The 26,780-nt window shown below is 36.8% G+C and overlaps 3 protein-coding genes and 2 pseudogenes across 5 annotated transcripts; 2 read left to right on the top strand and 3 right to left on the bottom strand.

Annotated features, from left to right (window-relative positions):
* Nucleotides 1-170: 170 nt before the first annotated feature.
* Nucleotides 171-3,835, bottom strand: LOC109065150 (armadillo repeat-containing protein 10). The gene is made up of 7 exons (XM_042753139.1): nt 3,741-3,835; nt 3,396-3,643; nt 3,045-3,190; nt 2,810-2,944; nt 2,338-2,514; nt 2,187-2,258; nt 171-1,137 (listed from the first exon to the last, which is right to left on the bottom strand). The coding sequence occupies exons 1-7, from the start codon at nt 3,782-3,784 to the stop codon at nt 886-888; spliced, it is 1,074 nt and encodes a 357-aa protein (XP_042609073.1). The 5' UTR covers nt 3,785-3,835; the 3' UTR covers nt 171-885.
* A 296-nt stretch (nt 3,836-4,131) lies between these two features.
* Nucleotides 4,132-10,244, top strand: fbxl13 (F-box and leucine-rich repeat protein 13). The gene is made up of 21 exons (XM_019082167.2): nt 4,132-4,303; nt 4,506-4,609; nt 4,701-4,788; nt 4,874-4,941; nt 5,044-5,198; nt 5,337-5,446; nt 5,518-5,616; nt 5,700-5,795; nt 5,870-6,005; nt 6,097-6,149; nt 6,237-6,337; nt 6,438-6,567; nt 6,786-6,884; nt 6,996-7,116; nt 7,194-7,356; nt 7,923-8,042; nt 8,134-8,260; nt 8,357-8,440; nt 8,553-8,687; nt 9,350-9,513; nt 9,680-10,244. Exons 1-21 carry the CDS (start codon nt 4,226-4,228, stop codon nt 9,756-9,758), a joined length of 2,310 nt encoding a protein of 769 aa, XP_018937712.2. The 5' UTR covers nt 4,132-4,225; the 3' UTR covers nt 9,759-10,244.
* A 690-nt stretch (nt 10,245-10,934) lies between these two features.
* On the top strand, nt 10,935-14,142 carry LOC109065120 (serine protease 27-like). 3 transcript variants are annotated; one of them, XM_042753454.1, is made up of 7 exons: nt 10,935-11,501; nt 12,326-12,346; nt 12,473-12,641; nt 12,717-12,985; nt 13,068-13,213; nt 13,393-13,606; nt 13,763-14,142. In XM_042753454.1, exons 1-7 carry the CDS (start codon nt 11,459-11,461, stop codon nt 13,819-13,821), a joined length of 921 nt encoding a protein of 306 aa, XP_042609388.1. In that variant the 5' UTR covers nt 10,935-11,458; the 3' UTR covers nt 13,822-14,142. The 3 variants fall into 3 exon arrangements, with proteins under 3 accessions (XP_042609388.1, XP_042609386.1, XP_042609387.1); XM_042753452.1 differs by having other exon boundaries at nt 12,473-12,985; XM_042753453.1 differs by having other exon boundaries at nt 12,473-12,985; nt 13,720-14,142.
* Nucleotides 14,143-14,469: 327 nt separating this feature from the next.
* On the bottom strand, nt 14,470-16,678 carry LOC109065156 (annotated as a pseudogene).
* Nucleotides 16,679-20,669: 3,991 nt separating this feature from the next.
* Nucleotides 20,670-26,780, bottom strand: part of LOC122142383 — a 42,151-nt pseudogene continuing 36,040 nt past the window's right edge.

Below are 26,780 nucleotides of genomic sequence, written 5' to 3'. Positions count from 1 at the left end.
CATGGTATATGGCACATGACTATGGCAAAATTGGCATCGATGTTCTCGGCATGATCCAAGGAATGTATCAACATCAGTCCCATTACAATAAGCTAATGTAAGCAAAAAAATTTCATTATAGCTTTTGACCACAAGGTGCCCAAAAAGAACCCAAATTCAATAAACAAAGGTTAAAATTTAAATATTTATTTTTAAAGAACTTTCACAAACCTGACATAAAAGTCAGAAAGCATTCCAAAATTAAATCATAGCAAATGTTAACCACTGTTTTATAATTGCCTTATAAAACAGTATTTCTTAATGCATAGCTGGCCATGTCGATATCATCATCAAGCATCAGAAATCAATGCACACATTCTGTAAAAATAAGGTTCCTGTGTCATTACTACATCAGCATAACCTGAATAACTTCGTTTAGTAGTAAACTTCACTTGCATTATGCAGCACTGAAGTAACACTTATTTTTCAAGGCATTAAGATTTCTAAACACATGCGGAGATGTTACAAGAGTCCTTTCCACCACTGGTCTGGATATCCAAAGCACTTAGTGTGGTCAGAAAAAATATCTGCACTCACTTGGCAAGAAAATGTTTGGCAGTGAAGATGTTCTCAAAGGTTCTCAAACGAGGTCTGTGGTGTTCACAAATGTCTATTATATGAACAAAAATCGCTCAAAATGCCTGAGGGAGTCAGTTATTGTCCATTTACCAACATTTTGAGAGGATACCAATGACCTACCAAGTGGACCACCTGGTACCAGCAGATATCAACACTGTTCCAGCAAGGATTTAAAGCTACAGTAGGTTGTTAGTGCAGAGCTCTAGCTAAACAAGCTTCTACACATTGAAGAACAGGTATATTTGGTAAAAAATGTTCCGTAAGAGGTTATGTGAGGAGTCTGGCCACCTGTGACTTCACCTCCTCATCTGGATGGGACAGCAGCAGGGGCAGTTTACGGTGCAGCTGAGAGGAGCCGTCCAGTAGAACACAGTACAGAGAGTCCTGCCTCCTCCTCAGAGCTTCAGCTACCTGTGCAGAGGGTCTCCACGAGCGCAGGTTCCCCACAAAAAACAACAGGCGGAGGAGAACAGACGTGCTTGTGCAGCCGTCAAACAACAAAATCAAGGACGCTGGAGCCTGTGAACAGATTTATAAGTAAAAAAGTAACAGCTCTTAAAACTAAGAGAACTAAATTATGGCTGCATGATGAATCAATATAGAACCAGTATCGCAACATGGCTTAGTGTGATTATTAAATCACAAAGATTGTGATTTAAATAAATAAATAAACACACACACACACACACACACACACACACACATATATATATACTGTATATCAGTTTTTCAGAGTGCTAGCTGCAGTTTACCAAGAAAATAAAATTAAGATGGCCATAATTTTTAAGGCTTCACAACTTGGACAAAACGTTTTATATCAGCATGTAAAATTAGAATAAAATAAATTAATAAAATAAAAACACAAAATAAATTAATAAAATAAAAACACAAATTTTTATTTCACAGTTTTTTTTAATAACTATAATAATACAATATATGACTTAATTAAAATCTTAAAATAATAATAATAATATATTTTTTATTTTACTTTATTTTCAAGTTGACATGTTATAATTATTTTTTAAATAAAATAAGACACAAAATAAATATTACTAATAATAAATATTACTTTATTAAATAAAATAATAGACAAAATTAGAAACATTACTATTACAATATTCTACTGTGAAATAAAGCAAATTAGCATTTAGCAGAATATAATAATATTGATAATTATAATGTGAATTTATTTTATTTTCATGTTGATGTACAAATTCATTGAAATCTGGACAAATTGTAAAGCCCTACAAACAAGCACAGCACCTCTTTTTAAATAATCCTATTTTAAATAGCAACTGCAATTTTTATCTGAAGAAAAATCACAATAATATTCTTTCCTCAGATCGTGCAGCACTCAAATAATTCATGACCACAGAGAGTCCTAAAAATAGACGTACGCATCAACAGCAGGCAATGAGAAAAACTAGGACACCTTATTTATAGATTTATCTATTTATAATCATATTGTGTTGGTATGACTGAATAGTCACTGAAACCAACTGCATTGGATCTCACTTACAAAACAGTGAAACCATTACACAGAAACCATAAAAGACATGCATGTTCACCTGAGCTTGCACAATATCGTCCATCAGATCTGGATTGGAGGAAAGATTTACCAGGACCTTCAGGACTTGGATCTGCAGGAACAGATTAAATAATCTTCAATACATCTGATTATCTAAACATATCATTCAATACGTGACTCAGGTTAATCACCTGTAGGACTTCATTGCTCACTACGAGTAGTGACAGGAGGAGGGTGATGGACTTCTTCATCAGATGCTGGTGATTATCTGTGACTGACAGATTAGTGAGCAATCTGAGCGCCTCCAGCTGAAGGTCAGAGTTCACCGGCGACATCTCAATCATCTGCATCACCGACGAGACATATATCTGCCCGACAACAACAGAAACCAGCGTGGGCACAGTGTCCATGGCAGAGCGAAAGAAAAACATATTCAGAATGGTGTTATTTTAGTATTATTTATATATTATTATAGTATTTATTAATTTTTGAATGAGCTTTTTTATAGTTTTCATTTTCATTTTAGTTATTTTTAGTCATATTTGTTTTATTTCTATAGTTTCATTTTAAAATAAATAACGCAACACCTTAAACCGCTCATGATCTCAAATATAAACTCACATCACTTTTCATTTTTTCCATCTTTAATAAATAACGCAACACCTTCAGCTGCTCTTGATTGCGAATATTCATGCTCAAGTTGTTCAGAGCGTTTAGGGTCTGAACGCGAAGCTCAGGTGAAGGGTCTGAGAGGAAGCCTGCTATGATGTGAAGACCTCCGAATTCTCGCAGAAGATCCTAATGTAGAAAAGCAAAAAATTATTTTAAATATGATGCATCATCAAGTCCAAAAAGTACGTCTAATACATAAAGTCTAGAAGACAGAGCATCAGATGACCTGGTTTACTGTGAAGGCAGCAGCGTTTCCTAAAGTGACGAGAACTTTCCTCCTCTCTTCTGGGTTTGGGCTGCTCTGCAGAAGAGAGAGAAGCATACTTAGATGTCGAGGCTCCAGGCTGGCAGCAGATTTTGAGAAAACATCACCTTATGAGAAGACAAGAACACAAAGAAAGGTTTGTATGAAGTAGACATCTAACGTACTTCCGTTTCTAAATCAAGAACCTAGGACAATCAAATGAAGTTGACACACTGCCTATATTTACTCACTGTAATGTAACTTATATGACACCCTTCAAACTTACACAGAGCAAGACTTTATATAACACATCAACCCTTGAATATCACTTACTAGATTTAGCATCCGCAGTAGGATCCAGATTATCACTCTCACTGACGACTTTAAATCCAGACACTTTGGCCATCAGGCTTCCAGGCTGAATAGTCACACTTTTAGCAGACTTTTTCCTGTTTACTCCTGCATCTCCTGCGCGACCAAAGACTAGTTTATAAATGCCATACGAGGCTCCGGCTCCTGCTACAATCCCCAGCAGAGCCTTCATGCTGCCGAGGCGGGATACGACACTGTCGTCTCCCATTCTGCGCAGATTTCATATGTTAATACATGGTGCTTGTCCGACACGATAAAAACAGATACAAACAGTTCCTGATCATTAGAGTCGTCACTAACGGTTACCTCAGCGCGGTGCCGCCTATTGCGTCAGTGGACGACCAAAACATGTCGCGGAGTTAAGTGTTGCTGCGTCGAGCACTCTTTTACTGTCTATGGTTGAACGTTCATTATCGATTTGGTGTCTTTGAACAAATTACATTTCTATCATTATTGAATAAATAAAAATAAACATGTGATTTACAAATATTATTTGTTTATTTAAAATTCATCCATCCTTCTATCTATGTATCCATACACACGTCTATATCTACATACATTTTTATATATATATATTTATTAAGTATATTCTTGACAGATTATATATATATATATATATATTTATTTATTAAGTTTTTGCTATGATTCGTCCTGTGATTTCTCCTGACCAACCACCTGAGTAGGTTACCAAGCGACATGAAGTGTAAATATTGACAGAAGCTGCAGGTGTATCATATTTTTGTTGCATTGACTCCAGGAAATCATTAAACTAGCGCTTCGCCGTCGTTTTTATGATGACTTCTCTGCAAGATTCAGATCCAGTTATACGAGACTACATGATTAAACATTCACTTCCTCAGATTTACAAGGTTATCTAATGATCTAATTACTTTATGAATAATCCGTTTAACTCTGCACGCAGTGTTTGGCTACATATTGTTAATAAAATATTGTAAATGTTAAATATTTTGTAAAATAAATGCTATTTATTTAGAGGATTTTTAGATTTAGATGACTTAATGCTACATTTAAAAGATTTTTTTTTATTGATTTATTTTGCATCTCAACCAGGCTTTGCTTGCTGGGTTATGCATCTCATGCCCTGAGGATCCTTTGCACTTTATAGAGGAGAAGATCCTTTCTATCCTTGAGGATCATGATTTTGAGATCAGCTGGTATGTGTGATTTTTGACATGTGTGGCTCACTAAAATGGTTTTAATACAGTAAACAACGTCTCTTAAGATGTAAACTGTTTCTGAATTCAGGCACACATTTATTGACAAAGACAAACAGATCTCCTCCTTGGCAGGAGGCATTGTGTATGATATATTTGGAAACCCCGAAGACAGCCTGGTAAACCTCTCTAAGTATTTTCAGCGTTCAGAGTGAATGAGGGTTGTGTCTTCAAACCTCCGTCTGCTTATTTCCCCTCTCACAGTGTCTGTCACATTTGTTGGAGAAAGCGTACTCCTGTTACCGCACCAGCCTGACCAAAATGTGTTTCACGTGAGTGTCAAAACTATAGACTGTAGTATCAAAGAGTCACACGACAGCAAACAAAAACACTGTGTCTGTATGTCAGCTTTATGACTGACGTTTCATGTTAAGGGGTTGGAAAGGTTATATTTCAAAGAAGAAACTGAAGGCTGCCAGACTCCTGGAGAGAATGGAAGAGGCTGAGATGTATCAAAAACAGAGACGGATAAAACTGGCTTTCATCAAGTGGACAGCGTGGGTTCAGTTTCGCAAACAGAGGCAGAATGGTATTTAGCTTTTATGGTTTATTACATCAGGGAATATTAGGGTTACATGTAATTCAAAGTTGGTGTAGAAAATCCAGCTACTTTTTTGTTTTCTGTTAATATTATTTCTGACACAAAGGCATTGTATATTTTATCCAGATGCCGCGAGGAAACTACAAAAAGTGCAGGAGTCTGTTCACTGCAGAAACATCATCACGGCTTGGCGTCACGTTGTGCAGGACGCTAAAAGAACAAAGGAATACTTTAAGGTAGCTTTTCAAAACAGTCGAACACAAATGCACCGAGCTGATGAGATGTTTTATGATTTATGTCTGCTCAGAGGCTAGAGAGAGATATACAAGAAAGTCAGAACTCAGAGATGACACAAGGCGATGGCCAGGACAGACTATCACTGCTGCCAAACAAGCTGTCTCTTAAGGTATCACTTAACCTCTGTGATGTTGGCATTACATAACTGCCAATTACACAAGTCAACTGATTTTAATAAACAATTTGCTGCAGGTCTTCCAGAGTCTAGGTGTGCGTGAGCTTCTGAAATGTGCTCAGGTGTGTCGTTCTTGGAGAGCGATCGCTCAGGTCAGCTCACTGTGGACTGAGGTCAGTGCAGCTCGCTTAAAAACTCTTAAATATAAATATAGATATCGTATAATCTGTAAGATGTGTTTCCGCAGATTGATTTCTCCTCTGAGGCCGGCTGGATCACAGATCAGACTGTGGAGAGAATACTGCGGGTGCATCGCATCTATGTGATCTCTGTCAACTTGTGCGGTTGCACACTGGTGCAGGAGTCCAGTTTTAGACGCATCAGTAAATTTACTTTAATCAGCCTTAAAAATTCATACATTTGATGTAATTAAAAATATGATAAGGATCTTACTTGTGTTTTTTTTTGTCAAAGGTCAATGCAGAAATCTTCAAGAACTCGATCTCAGTGAATGCTCACATCTTAATGCAAGTAGAATAAAACACACTGCGTTTAAGTTTTACTACTTAAATAAAAAAATCGAATTCCTGTTTTGTTTGTAAACACACTGACAGGATGAAAATATGAAGCTGATTTTAGAAGGATGTCGCTCTCTCCTGCATCTTAATCTGGCCTTCACTCATATTACTAATGCCACTATAAGAGTCCTGTCAAGGTACAAACTTATGTTTCTCACTTCGTCCTACTGTACACAAGCATAATGAGAGAAGTGCTATATTTTTATGATGCTTTTGGCATTGATTGTTGTTTTAAAGACGCTGTCTAATGCTGCGGTCTCTGAGTCTTGCATACTGCACAAGTTTCTCTGATAAAGGCCTGCAGTATCTGAGCACAGGAAAAGGCTGCCACAGACTCACGTATCTGGACCTCTCTGGATGTTCTCAGGTGTTGACATGTATAGGATATGAAAACTAGTAATATTAGCTAATATTTTATCTAATGCGTAGGTGAATATATTAATATATAATAAAAAAGTACTTCTATAGCCACAAAATTTTAGTAGCTACTGTACCAGGTACTTTTTTGGTGCTCAGATTAAGGATTGCAAAAATGAACTGTGTTATATAAATGTGACATTACAGTTTTTATTTTCTACTGTACAGATATCTGTGGATGGATTTACATATGTTGCTGAAGCTTGCAGCACACTTCAACAGATTGTGTTAGACAATCTACCCACCCTGACTGACAACTGTGTGCAGGTACTTGTTATTATTGTATGTGTTATGTACATTAACATCTATTAGACACTAAGTGTAAAGTAAATTTCTATTGTTAGTTTATTGGTGATTGTTGTTTTTCTTTGCTGCAAGGTCTTAGTGTCTAAATGTCGTATGTTGACTGCGATTTCCCTATTGGACTCACCGTATCTCTCTGATGTGGCTTTCAAAACGATGGCTGAAGTGATCAGCCTCACCAAGATCCAAATAGAAGGTTTGTATAAATGCGCTCAAATAACGTGGCATGGCTAGAAAGGCTAACTTATTAAAACTGTGCATTCTGCATTTCAGGTAATAATCGAATGACGGACAGCAGCTTGAAGGCCCTGTGCCGGAGCTCTCTGAAACTCAGTGAGGTCCAGATGTCTGACTGCACTCATATGACTGATGCCAGCTTGAAGTCTTTAGGAAGTCTGACAAAACTCTGCAACTTAAATATCTCAGGCTGTATCAAGTAAGAGAAGATCAACATGAATATATAGTAAAATGCAAATGCAGTGTCTCTCTGAGAACTTTTTTGTTCCTGTGGGGTGGGAGAACAGAAAATGGGCCAGAAATATGATATATGGCACAGTATATATAAACGCATTATATATAAAATATACTAATAAAATAAAATGAAAATATAAAAATAGGAAACAGAATGATACTCCTCAAAACAAAAACAAAAAAGCAGGAAATATAAAATAAATCTTTGTGAATTTATTTTGCCCATTTTTGGTGCTACATACAAATCAGAATAAAAATAGCATATATATATATATATATATATCTATATATATATATATATATATATATCTATATATATATATATATATATATATATATATATATATATAGTATAGATATTAAAAACAATTGATTTCTAAACTTTCACATTTAGTCCCCCAATCTTGAGTATTTGGTTACATTCTTGACATGCATTCTTAAATATGATTCTTGAAAAATCTGTTTTGTTTAAAACTAATAGAATAGTTGCTTATAATTTATGGTGTGTGTGTTTTTTTTAACCTGGTCCAGAGTGACTGATATTGGAATCCATTACATCACTGAAGGAGCATCTGCTGTTAAACTGCGAGAGCTTGATCTTTCCTACTGCCCAAAACTTACTGACCTGTCCCTGAAGAGAATAACTCAGAAGTGAAAACATTTAACACTTACAAACACTTTTTACATAAAATATCAAATTCTCCCTACACGGAGACTGTATGAATGTACATTTCTTTTCCAGATGTAGCAAGCTGACCCACCTGAGCGTGTGTTTCTGTGAGAACCTGACAGATAATGGATTTGAGTGTCTGGACAATTGTGCTTCTCTCGTCTCTCTGGACATCACAGGCTGCAAAATACATGACAAAGTACACTTTAGTATTACGCATAATATATACTGTATAGAAAAATAATTTTACAGCTGTAGTCAATACTGTTTTATTTTAAAGAGGTGTCTTTCACAGGGACTAGCAGCCTTGGGAACTAACCACAGTCTGAGAAAACTGACCGCAAGTGAATGTGTTTTCATAACAGATAATGGAATAAAGGTTTGTTTCCCTTTTTATCACTACATTGTGCATAAATTTGACTTGCAATGTATTTACCGTCTGATTACTCTTTTTGGAAAAGTTCACGTGATGATCTTTTTGTCTTATGCAGATGTTTTGCCAAAAATGTAATCGTCTGGAGCTTTTGGATGTGTGTCAGTGTGTGTGTCTGTCTGATCGAGCCATCAAAGCCCTCTCCTTTATCTGCAGGACCATTGCCACAGTCAGAATAGCTGGATGCCCTAAAGTACTTCTTTAATTCAGTAATTGTAAAAATAAACATTTCAAATTTCAAGGTCATTAATCAAACAAGAAAATCAACATTTAACTCAAATTGTTATGCTGATAATCCATATGGGCAAATATTTTTTAATATATTTATTTGTATTTTGTATATATTCTCTACACAATGTTTTTTAAAAATATATTTTAAAATATACAAATATATAAATGTTTTTAAAGCATTTAAAAATATATTTTGCCCTCCATATATTTGAATCCAAGAAAATACATTTCACATCTGAAGAAAAACATTATGTTTTCTATAACACAGTAACGAGATCATACTATATAACCCCCCCCCCACCAAAAAAAAAGATTATTATAATTATTATTACATATCATATGCACACTACAGTATATACATACTGGATTACAACATACAGTATATATATAAAAATACAACAGCAACATAATTAAATCTATTTTTGATCTCTAGTATGTTAATCCATCCACATTTGCAGTTAGTCTAAATGTAGGCCTAACTATATTTTTTTGGCATATGGAAATATCATTTGTAATAATAAAAAAAATGCATTCAATTCAATAAAAAAAGTGGTCTCAGATAATTAGAGCATGGTATTCAAAGAGGGTAAATATCTTAACTGACACTATATTTTGTTTCTCCAGCTGACAGATACAGCAGTGAAGTACCTGACAAGAGTTGGTCACTTCCTGAAGGAGCTGGACGTGAGTGACTGTCCTCTCCTGACTGACCGCACACCTTCCTTTCTTCTGTGCAGCTGTCCGCAGCTGCGGTCCATCAGCATGCTCTACTGCAAGAACATCTCCAAGTATGACTCAGTGTTTGCCCTACACTTACTAATGATGTCTTTGGCCTGAAGAAATTAGTCCCAACACAAATACACTATAACTAACACAGTGCATATATATATTTATGTTGGAGATATTGTAGATATAGTTAATATATAGTGTTGATTTGTACCTTTCTCTTCTCAGACAGGCTGCTCTGAAACTGCAGCACCGTGTGCAACACTGGAAACACAGTAACGATGACGCCCCCTACAGTCAGCACTAACTACTACAGCTCAACCTGATCTGGACCAACTGGAGAAACAAAGACATTACAAACTGACATTACCTACACTGTGGAAAAAAATTGACATATATCGGATTTCATAAGAAATCACTTTTTTAGCCTTTTTGCACAAGTATGAATCTTTAGTTACAAAATATTGAAAAGTACTAAGCCACTGAAGGGGCTGACAAAAAGGTTTGGAATTCCTTTATCAAACCAAAGTTTTTGGCATTTAAATCTTTTTGGCATTGGCTATGAAAGAGGAAATGTTTTATAAGAATGGAAATTCATATAAACTAGAAAATATAGGACACTTCATATATAGAAATGGAATGGAACTATGATATATTTCACAAAACCAATTTAATAAGAAATTAAAGAAAATGGCATCAGTTTGAAAAATACCAAACTTTATAATCAGGATCGAATGCTGTATTATTTTGTACTCTCTTAATATTGTTTGGGTATTGTTATGACAAAGAAATACTGTGGGACCTTTGTTTTAATTAAATATAACATTTATATATTGAATCACAAAATAAAAATAAAACAGGTTAAAAAAAACAATGTGCACAATTCACTAAATACATTTAAAGTTACCTTATATTTTAAACTCTGTTAAGTGGTATCTGTATTCAGTTACGGTTTATTGAGATGTTATTATGGTCATGTAAACGCTAAAATTGTCTGTTGAACTTAAGGCACCCTAATACACAATTTGATTATTGTGTATTTCTATATGTACCCTAAAATTAATTTTAACTTGAAATTTTAATTTAAAATAATAGATATAATAATAATAATAATAATAACAAATGTATTGATTGGTCAGCTGTTGAATCCACAGAATATGTTTATTATTTTATATTTTTGAGTCTCTTGAATACACTAGGTGCCCTCAGTAAACTTAAAAAAACAAGATTATACAAAGTTAAATTATTTTCATGAAATTATATTTAAATAATTCAACAATGAAAATGCTGAATTAGGCTACATCTACAAAAAATATTCCAACCTCTAAAGAAAAAACTGAATGAACCGCTATGCTCTCACTCAGCAATTGTCAGTTTAATTTAATAAAATTTCAAGCAGTTATCAGGAGTATAAACTAAGATGATTTAAATATTACCCGTCTGACCATTACCAATTAGTTTTTGTTTTGTTCTTGTTCTGGGTGTTCTGAGGGTTTGGCCAGTGCCAGATCCTGCTTTTGAGGAAATAACTGCTGGTTTTTGTAATCCTTTGAGCGTTTGTTCTTGTTTTTTTGTTTTCTTCTTTAAAATAAGCTGTGATCTACGCCTTTTAGGCTACACATTAATATCGAACAAAATATTTATTAATACAATTTATACAATGTATTAATAAAGCTAAATATAATAATAATAAATCAGACGGAAGTAATATATTTAGATATTTTTGTAACTTTTATTTAAATTACACAGGGTGTTCATGTCAAGCATGCAGTAAAGTGCATTTGCATAGCAGAACACGTTATTGAAATGTAGGCGATTAGTTATATATAGGCTACTTTCACATAGTCACTCCAGACCAGGTGTAGCGTGATAGAAATAAAATAAAAAGGAGAGAGAAAGGAATAAAATATGATTGTGGAAAATGAAGGACGAATATGCAAATGACATTCTTCAGGATAAAACCAGCAGGGACATCCACACCCCCGGAGAAGAGAGATTCTCGTGACGATGTGGAGGTTAACATGTATGGCAATCCTCATATGCGTCAAAGGTAGGGTCTTACAGCTGTTTCCAATTGATTTGATACTATTTTCGCAAACTTTCAAACAGATCATAAATAACGCTACTGTACACGTCAGAGTTTGCTTACGACATACAGTAAGCAGCTGTTGGATCACTGGACTCTGGTTCTGATCTGGGCTGCATGGGTCAAGTCCAGATCCCATTTCCCCACTTACCCCCTAATACAACAAAGGCATATAAAAACGAAAAACCTTTAATTTAATTGCTTTTACATAACATGTTTCACATAATGCCGTTCATGTGCTTCGTTCCTTTTTATTTTATATAACTACGCTTCTTACTAGTTAATGTATAGACAGACTTTAGATATAGAGCTACAGAACTCATTTGATTAATTGTGTGTGCAAAGATTCAAATAGCCTAATCGTATCAACATACAGAAACAGAACGACTATATTTTAAATTCTTGTTACTGTAAAGGCTATTTGTAATTTATTTCACAATCTACACATATTTCATTATGGTAAACATTAATGTATGTGTGCACGTACTTGTTCATATTCTTGAATTTCTTAAATTTAAACTGTTGATTCGGATTTAGCAGTATTTGTTTAGACTATATGCCATGCCCATAAACAACAACAAAAAGAGCCTTGATGAATGGTTTTTAGCTTGTTCCTATAGTGTTTATGCTATTTATAGCATACCTAGGCTCTACAATGGAGATAGAGAGGCCATAATGTAAAAAAAAAAAGTTTTATATTTATTTATTACTCCAAGCCCTGAAATGTGTGTTAGATGTTTGTGTTGGGGCCTGCTGTAATCTTTACCACCTTGTGTCTTTTATTGCAGATTCTTTTTCTCATTTGAACGGTAAGAGCCCCTTTCCCTGGATGTCTAGAAAGAACGGCACAAAATTAAAAAGAGACACTAGTGTGATGTGATGATTGTGCACCTTGTCTTGGGTGTCACTGTGAACAACTCTCACCTCTCTTTCAGTTTGTGGCCGTGCCCCTCTATACCCCCGTGTTGTGGGTGGTACAGACACACATGAGGGGGCGTGGCCATGGATGGTTAGTCTTCACAGCCCCAAATATAAAGGCCATTTTTGCGGAGGTTCCCTCATCAGCAGTGAATGGGTGTTATCTGCAGCTCACTGTTTCGCTAGGTTAGAAGCACATGATCACACATTTCCACAGATATTAAACACTGCTCTTGTAATATTGTTGTTTTCTTCATTCAGTGTCAACACGTTCAGCGTCTGTGTGTATTTGGGAAGGAGGACACAGCAGGGCGATCATGGGCATGAAGTCAGCAGAAGTGTCAGTACACTCCTCATTCACCCGTCCTACAACAATGACACATACAACAATGACATCGCTCTCCTGCGTCTGTCCTCTTCTGTCATCTTCACCAACTATATTAGACCCGTGTGTTTAGCTGCGGAAAACAGCAACTTCCCTTCCGGCACAAGCAGCTGGATCACAGGCTGGGGACAAACTGCATTTGGAGGTAACACAATCATACACACACACACACACACACACACATATCTGCTAACATCACACATTGATGACTGTATTTGTGTGTCCAGTGAATTTGTTTTATCCCGGGGCTCTGCAGGAGACTGTGGTTCCAGTGGTAATTAATTCTGAATGTAATAATCTGCTGGGTGCCGACCTCATTACAGACAACATGATGTGTGCTGGTTTACTGCAGGGAGGAAATGACACCTGCCAGGTACAGCAACCAATCAGATTATTACTACTCATCTAAAAATGTGCTTACACATCAGGGATGTGCTGAATTCAGAATTGCAGCCATTTTATTTTATATTCACAGTCACTGTTTGCTCAGATCACTGTTAAAATAGTACAATAAACAAAAAAGTCACTGAAAAACATACCTGCTCTCTGTAGGGGGACTCTGGTGGTCCAATGGTGAGTCATCAGTGTTCAGTGTGGGTTCAGTCTGGTATCATCAGTAGGGGTCATGACTGTGGTCAGCCCAGTGAACCTGGTGTGTACACCCGTGTGTCACAATATCAGCAATGGATCACCACCTCAATTGGCCAGAACCTCCCAGGATTCGTCGTCTTCAACCCCCTAATCTCTTGCTCTTCTGCCAGCCAAGGTAAAACCTATATAGCCTTAAACATGTATACCTCACAGATACATTACAATCATTTGTACCACTTTTTTTGTAAGTCTAAATTATTATTATTATTTTTTTTTTTACCTCTGCAGGTTGAGGTATAGTCATATAAAACACGCTTATCTGTACTTCCAGGAACTGCTATGCCAGTACCCAGTGATCATCACAAACTGCACAAGTTCAAGATTTGTTGAACAGGCAGTTTTCTCCAGGACTTACCATAGTAGTTGTAGGTTGTGAACATAATGCAGTATTTTATCAACAATGTTCTCTCATCTCCTCACAGTTAAACACTATTTTTTTTTTTTTTACCTTTTCTTCATTTTGCATATAATTTTACATATATTAAGCACAGATCTTACACATAGATGCAACTTTATATCAACATATAAAATGACAGCATGGAAATTTCTAATTCATTCAAATTAAAATCAATAAAATCTGTGTAAATAAAAAATTCAGCAAGGACACATTTGTCAGGTGACAGTAAAGACAAGTAAAATGTTACAAAATAACTATATTTCAAATAAATTCTGTTCTTTTGAACAGAAAAAAATCATGGTTTCCACAAAAAATACTAAGCTCAACTGTTTATATTTTAATTGTAATAATATTTTACAATATTACAACTTTCACTGTATTTTTTATTAAAAAATGCAGCCCTACAAACTGACCCCAAACTTTTAAAAAGTAGTGTATGTATTCTGTAATACACGTATGTATGTTGCAATGTGTGTAGAAGCTTTTACCAAAATTAAAAAGTGCTTTAAAATTGCATGGTTTATTTATTTCTTTTGTGCAGTTGTTTCAATGCATTGTGTTTATCAACTAATCTGATATACTGTAACATCTCTCAGGCTGTTCCAGTATAAATCTCCTGTCTAAAACCAGCAGCGAGGTTCTGTCAGTTCTGTAGTTGGCTTCTGTGCAGGTTTTAACTCTGAGCTCCGAGTCTGAGGGTCTCTAACCAGCTCTGGGTTCTCAGGTTCACAGCACCTTTCTCAGCAGTGGCTTTGATCCATCGTTCTTCATGTGTGCCACCATTCAAATTAGCTAAATGAATACATACAATGTAGAAACATTCAGTTAATGTAATTCAATGTACAATCAGGCAGTTAAAAGACATTCAGTGGGTCTGGCCTCTACTCACCTGTGACTCGTCTTCCCATCAGCTGAAGTTCGTTCAGTTTCTTGACATGAGCTAACTATCTCTGAGCTAATGCTAACAGAGGATCTGGACAAGTGCACTGCTGCTTTCATAGTGGACGGCACTCGCACACACACATCACCTGGATCAACGACAAATAAAAGTGTTAGAAAACTAGTTTAAAACAAGGGTCAAGTTCTTAGAAGTGTACTCAAGTGCTAGCAGATGTTCATACTAGGCTCACCTTTTTTATTAGTTTCTTTGGTGTCATATTCTGATTCTGATTATTACCTTGTTGACTGTTGACTGTCTGCGCTTCCATCTTCACCCACGTATGCATCAATGTTCCCAGCAGCAGTAAACACCTTCAGGGCACCACTTGAGCTGTCTGTGATACAGGAAAGACATCTTTAGTGCACTAAACGAGTGACTAAATGTGCTGATATTAACATTCTCATGAATCGTTTGAAGCCCAGTGACATTTCCTCCTGTGGACTGAACTTGAACCTCATGACCCTAAACAAAATCACAGTTAAACACAAGATAATAATCCATATGTTACAAAGAAACTAATTACATTTAGGCCTTTATGACATATTAAATCAGGGGTTTTCAATCTTTTAGAGACCACAGAACCTTGAGCATCCTAAAATTTAAAGGCAACTATATATTTATACTTTTACAAATTATAAATATGTGTAAAATATTTATAAAATAATGTTTTTATTGCAGCACTTACTATAGTAACGTTTAGTAATGTATATTCATTATTTAAGTATATTTTATTTTAATTAATTAATTGATTATTTCTATTTACTTTTTAGCATTTTTGTATTTATTTTTACTTGTTTTTTTTTTTAATTTATTTTTTATTGACTGCCTAGTACTCCTTTGCGGTCCCTAGCTTGAAAACCCCTGCATTAAATGATTAAAAAGCGAATGCGTCACCTTGACAGACTCTAGGACACAGTGCCCTCTCTCTGTGTGTGAACATGTTAGAGGTCACTCTCCATTTTCAGGACCTTCACATTGCCTTTGTCTTTAGTCTTGATGTGGAGATCTGGAGGAACGGACAGGAACTAAAAGGATGCACTGTGATATATATGTATTCCTACTAATTTCAGTATATTAATTCATTACATTACCTAAACTTACTCTAAGTAGAGTTTACCTAGTAAAAGCCATTCCTTTTAAAACATTATAATTGTGTAATATTAATAAAGTAAACTATCAATAATATATGAATTAATAATAATAAAATATAATACAAATATATGATTTATTAGTACCTTTACTAGCCAGAATACAGATCCTTACCACATTTGATAGGTTGCTATCCACATTGCTATCCACTGATCGCCCCAAATCTTAAGTTCATTGCTTTGATCGTCATAATGAACATGAAACCCGTTCACATTAGCAGTTTGATTCGCATCTGTCACGTGCACACTAATAAATGCCCGAGCAGCCTCAGGAAAAGCATGTGGATTCAGTGATTTTATGGATATATTACAGCCTAAATGACATTTGGCCTTTGTGAAAGGATTAACTAATAATTTCCATTGCTTTATATGTTTTTTCAAGTCTTTAGGAGTTGCAGGAGCATCTGAAAAAGTTTGGAGAGCCTGAGAGATAACCGCTGTGTAACTGCACAAGTAAACATTACTAAAGCTTCACTTAGTGTGAACTAAGAATAAACTACAAAAGTAGGCCTTAGAACAAAATGCTAAAAGATACTTGCAATAGTAAACGCAGTACATATAGAAATGTTTACATCACGAGTACAACGCACGAGAGGCAAACCGGAACAGGTTCAGAGTGCGAGTGGAATTATGGGAAGTGAAGTTCATCAACTGTAAAATGAAGTCCACTCCGTGATACTGATTGTGACAAGGTATACCCATACCGTATTGTCCCGGGTATAAGACGACCCCCCTTTTTCCAGAAGTAGATTTTGGAAAAAGGCTTTTTGAAAACCAAATATTGTTTTCTCTCTCTCTCTCTCTCTCTCTCTCTCTCTCTCTCTGTAATTTCATATTGCATAATTTTCATATTTTATTTTTTGTTTTGAAAGTATGGCAAATACTGGTAAAATGTACCAATCACATTTAAAAATATACACTTTTTGATATACCATAAAAATAACAGGTAGCCCATTTGAATTATATAACGTTTAGTCCATCCATCTCATAGCCTGACAAAAGTTCATAAACAGTAGAAGAGAAATCTTATTGTAGTCTTCAAATCTGTGTCTTATGTTTTAAAATCACTTACAGATAAAGTTTGGTCCCAATATTCTAAGAAAAGAAGAAGAAGAAGAAGAAGAAGAAGAAGAAGAAGAAGAAGAAGAAGAAAAAGAAGAAAAAGAAGACAAAGTTAAAATGACAAAAAAGGCATCTTTGGCTTAATTTGAATTAATAATATCAAATACATTGATATAAAATTGGCGTTAACTATTATAAAATGGAGAGTTATGGCTTTAATTAATTTTGATGACCCAACTAGTAAATATAGGCCAATTCATATTTTTAGTTGTTTATAGTTTTTAGTTGAATTAGACTTAATTTTGTTTTCATAACATACTGTATAATGTCTGAAAAGTACTAACATTTATTTTAGCGAGACAATATTATTGCTTTCACGATGCTATTGCTTTCACCCTACACACTGCTCTCTCCCACCTGGAAAATAAGAACACCTATGTGAGAATGCTGTTTGTGGACTACAGCTCAGCATTTAACACCATAGTGCCTGCCACACTTGTTGCGAAGCTCCAGACTCTGGGACTAAACAGATCTCTGTGCAGCTGGATCCTGGACTTCCTAACAGGCAGAAGCCAGGTGGTCAGAATGGGCAACAACACTTCATCCCCGCTGACCCTCAACACTGGTGCTCCTCAGGGCTGTGTCCTCAGCCCGCTCCTGTACTCCCCTGTACACACATGACTGTACAGCCACACACAGCTCCAACGTCATCATCAAATTCGCTGATGACACAACGGTGATAGGCCTGATCACCGACAACGATGAGACGGCCTACAGAGAGGAGGTGAGCACCCTGACTAAATGGTTGTCAGGAGAACCACCTCTCACTCAACATCGAGAAGACCAAGGAGCTGGTGGTGGATTTCAGGAGACAGAGCAGAGAACACACACCCATCACCATCGACAAGACACCTGTGGAGCGGGTAAGCAGCTTCAAGTTCCTCGGTGTTAACATCAGTGAAGATCTCACCTGGTCTACACACACTGATGCAGTGCTGAAGAAGGCACATCAACGCCTCTTCTTCCTGAGACGGCTGAGGAAGTTTGGAATGAGCCCCAGCATCCTCAGATCATTCTACACTTGCACTATAGAGAGCATCCTGACGGGCTGCATCACTGCCTGGTTTGGAAACAGCACCACTGGCAACCGCAAAGCTCTGAAAAGGGTCGTGCGAACTGCCAGCCACATTGTTGGAGGTGAGCTTCCCTCCCTCCAGGACATCTACACCAGGCGGTGTATAAGGAAATCCCCGGAGGATCATCAGTGACTCCAGCCATCCTTCCCACAGACTGCTCCTCTCTGCTGCCTTCAGGAAGACGTCTCCGCAGCATCCGATCCCGCACTAGCCGACTGAGGGATAGCTTTTTCCCTCAGGGCTATCAGACTAATGAACCGTCAGAACTAATACACCCTACAGCATACTCCACAATATGGTATGCCACACACTGCACTTTAACTTTAACAGTTCAACACCGAACTATTAATACAATAATCTACCTGCTACCACTGGATTCCATCCATTGCACATCCATAACATTTCTGTATCCAGCCCACGTACACTCTGTTGCACCTTAGCATATTTTCATGCGTATATATGTCTACATAATGTAGAATGTGTACATTCTGTGTATAATGTAAAATGTGTAGTGCTAACTGTAAGTATGTCCAATAGTACACTGTGTGTACTGACTATATGTATGTGCATATTGCATATTTTCACCTGTTGAAGTCTGTATGGTTATATGTTAACTGTTTCATGCAATTTCTGGTGCACGCTCCCAAGAATTTCACTCACCAAGGCACATGTGCTGTGGTGATGTGACAATAAAAGTGACTTGACTTTATTGTGTGCCTCATTTGTTTGTCACTTTGGATAAAAGCGTCTGCTAAATATAAATGTGTTGCAAACTTTCCATTGACAGATATTTTCTATAGCCTACACCAACTCTGTCTAAAACTGTAACCTCACAGAACATTTTTAGACTTTTGCAGTTAGGCTGTTCATTGTTTATTAAGCCCGTTTCTTATGTGAACTATTGTGTGGTGCCCAAAACACATTCAGAAGCTGTTTTCATGTACTATCTTTGTGTGGATATTGGGTCTCCCAAATATAGGCAAAACCTGACCCAACCTGTTTTATTAATATTAGCACTAGAGATGGAATGTACAACTATGTTGTAAGTGGCTCATAACTGTCATCTCAGGATGGTTTTAAACTCTCAGTGCTGGTAGTTTTGGAGCTGACAGAGCGTCGACAGTGGGGTGGATTTTCCGTCTGTTTTTGTAATACCCGCGAGCGATATTATTCATGAAACTAGGCTACCTCACTGCTTGTGTAACTTCTCTAAATTACTTCAGTGAAGGCCCAAGGTAATTTATTTTTACTGAAAGTGATTCATAATCCTGAAACAATGGGCCACAGTCAAAAAGCAGTTGCTCTCCTGGCCAGCTATCATAACTCGTCCAGTAGGTGGCACTCTAGTCATTCTACATAAAGCGAGGTCACAGGTTTACAATAGCGCCTTTTGACAACAAAAAACAGTTTCATATCCTCCTCCACATTAGCTTATGAATGAGTGTTGAGTTATGAGCAGGGATTTAGTAGTTGTCCTCAAGGACAGCCAAGTTCAGAACCTAATAAAGCTACAGGTCTGCTTTTTGAATACATTTAATGCATGTTAACCAAATTGTTCTTAAGTGAGGTATAGCCATGCTGTAATACTCATCAACACTTTGCAGACTAGTAAAAAGTGTTAATATCTATGAGAGAATGTGTATTGTATGTGGTATCTGTAAATCATAATATTTAATTCATTTAGCTACACTACTCTCTTTCAGACAGGTAGTGTCATGCTTCTTTCTGAAAAGAGACCATAAGAGGAAATTAAAAAGCCTGTCTAGACGCCAGCGGTTGAGGGTTGAGTCAAGAGCATGGAGGGTAATCAGAAGGTCATGGTCAAAGTTCAAACAGAGCCGATGAAATGGAGACTTCAGAGAGGACAACATTTGCTAGATACAGCACAAATACAGTATTTTTCATATATGACACACATAATAAAACTTTATTATCATTACTGGAACGACAGAAATATTGTCATTTGTACCATTTCTGAGTTGGATCTCCATATAGAAATCTTAAGAAGACAGTCCAAGAAAAGAAAGGTTTTCATAAATGGTGAAACCTAAACCGCGATATAAAACAAATCAAGATTCAGCCTGTTTTTTTGATTATTTGCAACAATAACGCTAGAACTTCACTCACATAGGGATTAAATGAAATGCTGATTGACCTCATTTAACTATTATACCAAACTGTCTATATTGTACTGTGTTCATAGGCTATATATACATGTATCACACAGCAAGTCAGACAATAAGGATAGAGAGACAAATCATTTACATCATACAGTAGTCTGTTATGGCATGTCACATTCATAGTCATCTTCACTACATAGAAACATACAGGCCCACACTGAATCTGCGTCTGCTGTTCACAAAGTCTCACACATTCTTTCTCTCTCTATATATGTTTGTGTGTGCATATGCAGAATTACATATATATGCATGTGTGTGTGTATCTATCTATCTATCTATCTATCTATCTATCTATCTATCTATCTATCTATCTATCTATCTATCTATCTATCTATCTATCTATCTATCTATCTATCTGTATGTCTATCTGTCTGTGTAAATATATACTTTTAATAATTAAAATAGATATTAAATATAAAAAGCATACATTTATAATATCTCTATAGATATATGCTTGTGTAGCATATGCACTCAGTCAGTTGTGAAAATGTGACAAAGCTGCGCAGATTCCATGTGAACCTTGTAGTATGTTCACTTTGACACTAAACTTGCAGATTATATAAAAATATAGAACTACTGAAGAAATCTTGTCAGAAAGAATCAAATGGCCAGGACAGAAAACAATCATCTGAACACAAGTACACAAAACAGAATCAGATCATTCATATATCGGTCTGAATCAGACGTATAGGCCTCACAAGAACATTGACAGATTCGAAGTTCCTCAAAACATCATCAAACATCACGTGAGTCCAGTGTTCTCCTCAAAACTTCATTATGCTGCATTCAGTTCATAGTATGAAGGCATGCACAACGTTTAATTACACTTTTCACAGAAAATGATTTGGTCAACGTGCGCTCAGGTAACGTTGGAGAACACAAGTTGAGACATCTTGAAGTCGTTTGAAAGCATCTGCCAATAGCATGAATGAATCAGATGGTTACAAACTGCAATAATCATCAAAATGCAACCCTACAGATGAAATGTTAATGGGATGCCAACGGCAGTGGAGTCACAATCTCTGTCCCAGGAGATCAGGACCATCTCATGCTCGACTGGAGAACCTTCACTCCACAGGTCACGGCTCATCATAATCTATTTACAGCGATTAAGGGAGTGTCCGTGCCTTTTAAGTCTTTCACAGTGTCCTTGGGCCACTTTCTTCCTCCTTTAATGATGAAAGCCGCCCCTGGCAGCCAGTCCAGTGTCTTTCATGAACAGCAATGGCTTTTTTGTTGTTCTCCTGTCTCTCCCTCCCTCCCTCTGGTGTCTTTGTCTCTCAGGTGCAGCAGTCACGGTCCAGGTTACTCTGAGAGGAGATGAGAGAGGGGTAGGGCGTCATCTTATCGATGTTGACGTAGGTGGTGTTAAGGAGGATGTAGTGCTCGCCGCTGAAGCTGGAGAAGATGGCAGCGATGCGGGACACGAGCTCTGAGAAGGTGGGCCGGCGCTCGGGTTTAGGGTGCCAACACTCAATCATGACATTATATCTACAAAGAAAAGAGAAAAAAGTAAGGAAAACCAAAATTCTTAATAAAAGTTTTTGGTCTTATTGTGCAGGATTCATCTGCACACATTTTTCCAAGAAAAAAAAAGTTTTCAAATGTCAATAATTACTTAATGTTCATGGCATTAATAGAAGCAAAATACTTTGACATTAGGGGTTCTTTTATACAATTAACAAACAATCAAATAAAATCCCACCAGATATAATGAAGCCCCACCCTGCATTAATATAAACAAGAATATTCTTTGTTTCAATTTGTTATATTTAATTAATAATTTAAACATGAGTTAAATAGTTTTTTAAATGTCTTTATTTGGCAATTTGATTTTTTTATTTTTATTTTACTGGTACATTTAGCTTTGTTTTTAAATGAAATAAAAGTTGAAGTCAGAAGAGATTTTTTTATATTTTTGAAAGAAGTCTCTTATGCTCACTAAGGTGGCATTTATTTGATCAAAAATATAGTAAAAACAGTAATATTGTGAAATATTACTACAATGTAACATACCTGTTTTCTTCTTTAATCTATTTTAAAATGGTAATTTATTCCTGTAATGCAAAGCTGAATTTTCAGCAGCCATTCAGTCTTCAGAGTCACATGATCCTTCAGAATCATTCTAATATTCAGATTTGGTCCTTAATAAAAAAAAATTATTGCTGCTTCATATTTTTGTGGAAAACGGCAATGCAATTTTTTTTTTTTTTTTTTTTGTAATTTCGTAACTTTTGATCTATTTAATGCTTCCTTGCTGCATAAAAGTATTTATTTTATATAAAAATAATTTTATTTAATTTACACACACACACACACACACACACACACACACACACACACACACACACACACATATATATATAATATTTATTATATTTATTAAAATCTAATTTATTTTATATATATAAAAAAAACTTATTGACCCCAAACTTTTGAACAGTTTTTAATATTTCTATTTATTTGTCATTTAGTTTTGACTCATTTTGAGCTAAGAATCACAAGTGTAGTGTAAATCATTCTGCTTCTCCACTTTCCATCCCAGCTGTTTGCTTTGGCAGTTCAAGACACCTTTGCCTTAAAATTTATAACCTTTGGTGCAAACTTTCATCGCATTTCAGAATGGCTTTCCATTGTTTGTCCTGCAATAGTCTGCTGAGCAGAGGCACAGAGACCTGGGAGGACTGGCTCTTTGAGCCGTCCATGAAGGAAGGGAGTGATGACCCACATATCTCTATTCAGATCTGCGGCTGGATATTAGACGGCAGCATGTGAAGAATGTTTGGAGGTTGACTCATATCATACAGGCAGGGTGGGGAGTCGATGTGTGCCGAGCTCAGGTAGTCATGCAGAGCTGGGTTGGCCAAGAGTTTTGATGAACTACTACTGCTTGACTAAGTCTGTGGGTGGTTAACAATGGCTCTCTGTTTTACGCTCGTGTTGATACACTCCCCCTCTGGAGTGCAGAACGGTGGTAATAATGAAGGACCAAGTGTGTGTCATGTGGGTGTGTGTGTGTGTGCACTTACAGTGCGTCTGGGCAGAAACTCTGGCTGTAACTGTCTTCGTCCTTGCAGGAGGAAGATAGTGATGTCGAAGGAGTTTACATCAGAGTAAGGCGGGGCGCCCCGGGTCATGAGTTCCCACAGCAACACGCCGAACGACCACTGCGTGAAGATCAAATTCAAAACAGTGAGTTATGAGGAGGGCAAGTGAGCACCTATCAAAACAAGTGAACTTTGGATGGCTCCAACACTGTCATTTGTTGGAGGCCAACAAAAAGGGAAACAAAGCATAGGAAAGCTGAACTCATAAATCCACTTCAGGGAACAGCCAGGTCAGTATTTGGGAAATTTTGAGAAATTATTTCCCCCTGAAGTGGCCATGAGTAGTCATCTATTTGATCTGAAATGCAGGTAGGTTAGAAAACAGGACGTGAGTCATGACACACCTTGAGCCCTGACATGTGTGTGCATGTATGAGTCAGTGTGATAGAGAAACATTTCTGCACAAATCTTGTCAAAGTGACCCAGAGACCACAAAGTGTTAGCGTAGCTGGATAGCTTTTGAAATTTTGCCATCAGAAGAACTGGACCAGACTAAAATAGCAAAGTAAAACTTCACTGTACTGCAGTAAGCTGAGGTTGTGATTGAGACACTCACCACATCCGATTTGGTGGTGAACTTATGTGTCTGCAGACTTTCTAATGCCATCCATTTGACGGGCAGCTTGACCCCGTGCTTGTTGTGCACGCTGTAGTATTCTTTATCATACACGTCTCTGGCCAGGCCAAAATCAGCCACCTTTACTGTGTAGCTCTCATCCAACCTGAAAGAGACATTCTAAACATTTATATTATGTACAAAAATACAAATATTTGATCTAAGTCATTCATTTCAGAATATAAACACCCTAATGCAAGTCACATGCCCCTAAAAACACGGGTGCTCCTAAACAAAAAAGTAAGTGCCCTGAACATGTTGTACAATACTTCAAAACACTGTTGGTAATTTGTTGAAAAACTCACATGCAGTTTCTGGCCGCAAGGTCTCTGTGTACAAACTTCTTGCTGGCGAGATATTCCATTCCTTTAGCCACCTGCAGCCCGAAACCCATCAGGTCCTTCACTGTGGGGTTCTGTGGGAACGAAAACAAGCACTCCATTTAAAAACAATAACGATTAAAACAACACAAGGCACTGCCACCTGTTTAATTTCATTTTTATCATCTTTATTATGTTTTTAATAGCTATAGAGCAATAGTCATTGCTAAATCACATTGCATTTTTCATTTTAATACTCTCCTTCCATAAATTTTGCGTCAGGGAAACTCCTACAAACACATATTCAATAAGGTCAGGCGCATAAATAACTGTGTCCACGCCTTTTCAGTGCTAATTCTTTACTGCACATCTTTAGTAAATCCTGACAGCACTATGTTAATGCCTGGAGATGGTTTGCGCTGGTGCAAGCTATTAGTAAATCTGGCCCTATGATGCTGCCACCACATACGTGAGCTTCATCTCTGATGAAGTTGCGCAGATCTCCGTGCTTCATGTACGGCAACACGACGAGAGGCGAGCCTTCGCTGGGCAGGCAGATTCCCAGCAGAGAGAGTACATTAGGATGGCTGAAATCTTTCATGATGATGCCCTCCTTCAACTGGGACACCTCCTCTATATCGGTGATTCCTGCCACATAAATGCACAATAACAGAAGTTCAAAGATCACCACAATGGTTTTTGGTATCACCCCCAGCTTAGATTTACACATGCAAAATGACTCTTTTAAAATCTATCCTGCTATACGTTTTCTGAGTTGGCAATAAACCTGCCAAACTGTCAGTGAACCATTCACCACGACTTATAAATTATCCCCAACACTATCAAGTGTTTTATCACACACAGCCTGATATTTCAGCCGGGAGGTTTTGGAGCGGGGACTTAATCCGCTGTGACATGACCGCACCGTTACTAGCTGAGCTCTGAGATTCTGTTGGTCCTGCCATTTTTGCTGCGCCTCCCTTAATCTTGTTGGTGGAGCTTTCACATTTTGAGGAGATTAAACAGATGTTTAACCTTTCACTAAGAGAAAGAGAGGCTTATGGGTACACAAAAAAGAAAAGGCCTGTGTGTACATGTCTTACAGTAGACTGATCCTGAGCGATGAAGCATCCTACGCTATAATGACTGCTGTCAGAGTAGCTTAGGATCCTCAAAAGATTAACACTGATCTGGGAACAGCCCTACAGTAGTCAATCATTTCTTCATTATTTATTCATAACAATTTTATGATTCTCTGTTGTGATAAATATAGGAATGCACCAGGGTTATCATAGTTTGCCAAAACCACAGAAAACAAAATGAAATAAAGTTTTTTTAAATATATATTTTATTTCAGCTAGTTTTATTTATTTTGCATTGATGCACTATAATAACTTGAACTACATCTGAAATTAAAAATTTATTAAAACAATATAGACATTTTTTAAAAGCCAAAAACTACAACAGTCAACAAAATGACAACTTTACTAAAATTAAAAGAAAAACGGAAAATGTAAAAATAAAAACGAATATAAAATATTAATAAAAACTGAAATGCCCAACAAAAACACCCCTTTGTCAAAAAGATTATGTAAAACATTATACATTGAGAATCTAGTTAAACAACAGTTCCTGTTGAAAACTGAGACAGGAAATCAAAGCTTGGGTCATAAATCTAAAAGCTCTCAGTGACATGATGTGATTAGAGGCATCTCTAATGCCATATGGCTGCGATATGGCTGCATTCATCATCATCATCTTCATCACAAGGCCCTATTAAAACAGCCTCAACAGTCATATGTCATATTTCAGTAAAGAGATGTCAAACTGCGTTCAGAATGGATTCATAAATTATGAGTGGAATAATTATGTAGACTAGAGGGGATCCTAAATGTATTTTAACATTTTCTGTAGGATTTAATAGTTTAAGTAATTTTTAGGAAGTTAGGGCCACTCAATACCATGTTATAGCAGTTTTACCATGTTTAAGGGGTGTTAGGCAATATGAGTGCCTAAAACCCTCATGAATATGATTGAATGTGGCTCATCCAGTCAGATTTTAGAGCTTCAGCTCTCTGTGCTAGCAACTGTACCACCTCAACACTCATGTTGTCAAACTCACGGTTTAAGGACTTGACAGCGCAGTGCTGCTTCTGGCCATCTGGTTCGAGCAGGGTTCCATGGAACACGCAGCCAAAGTGCCCTGGTGCACACAAAGACAGGAAAAGATGCAGAGATTATTAGCATCAATCTATCAATGCGCTTCATGCCAGAGCGGAGTGTGGGCATAGCAGGTGCATATCACATCAAGTCCAAAAGCAAAAACAATGGAGTGCTGGGACTACAACTGATATGTTGCTCTCAAACTACTTTCTCCCCCTGA

This window comes from Cyprinus carpio, chromosome B25, assembly GCF_018340385.1.
Source record: "Cyprinus carpio isolate SPL01 chromosome B25, ASM1834038v1, whole genome shotgun sequence".
NCBI lineage: Eukaryota > Metazoa > Chordata > Actinopteri > Cypriniformes > Cyprinidae > Cyprinus > Cyprinus carpio.
The sequence above is the reverse complement of the archived record's forward strand: the minus strand, read 5'-3'. Positions and strand labels throughout refer to the sequence as shown.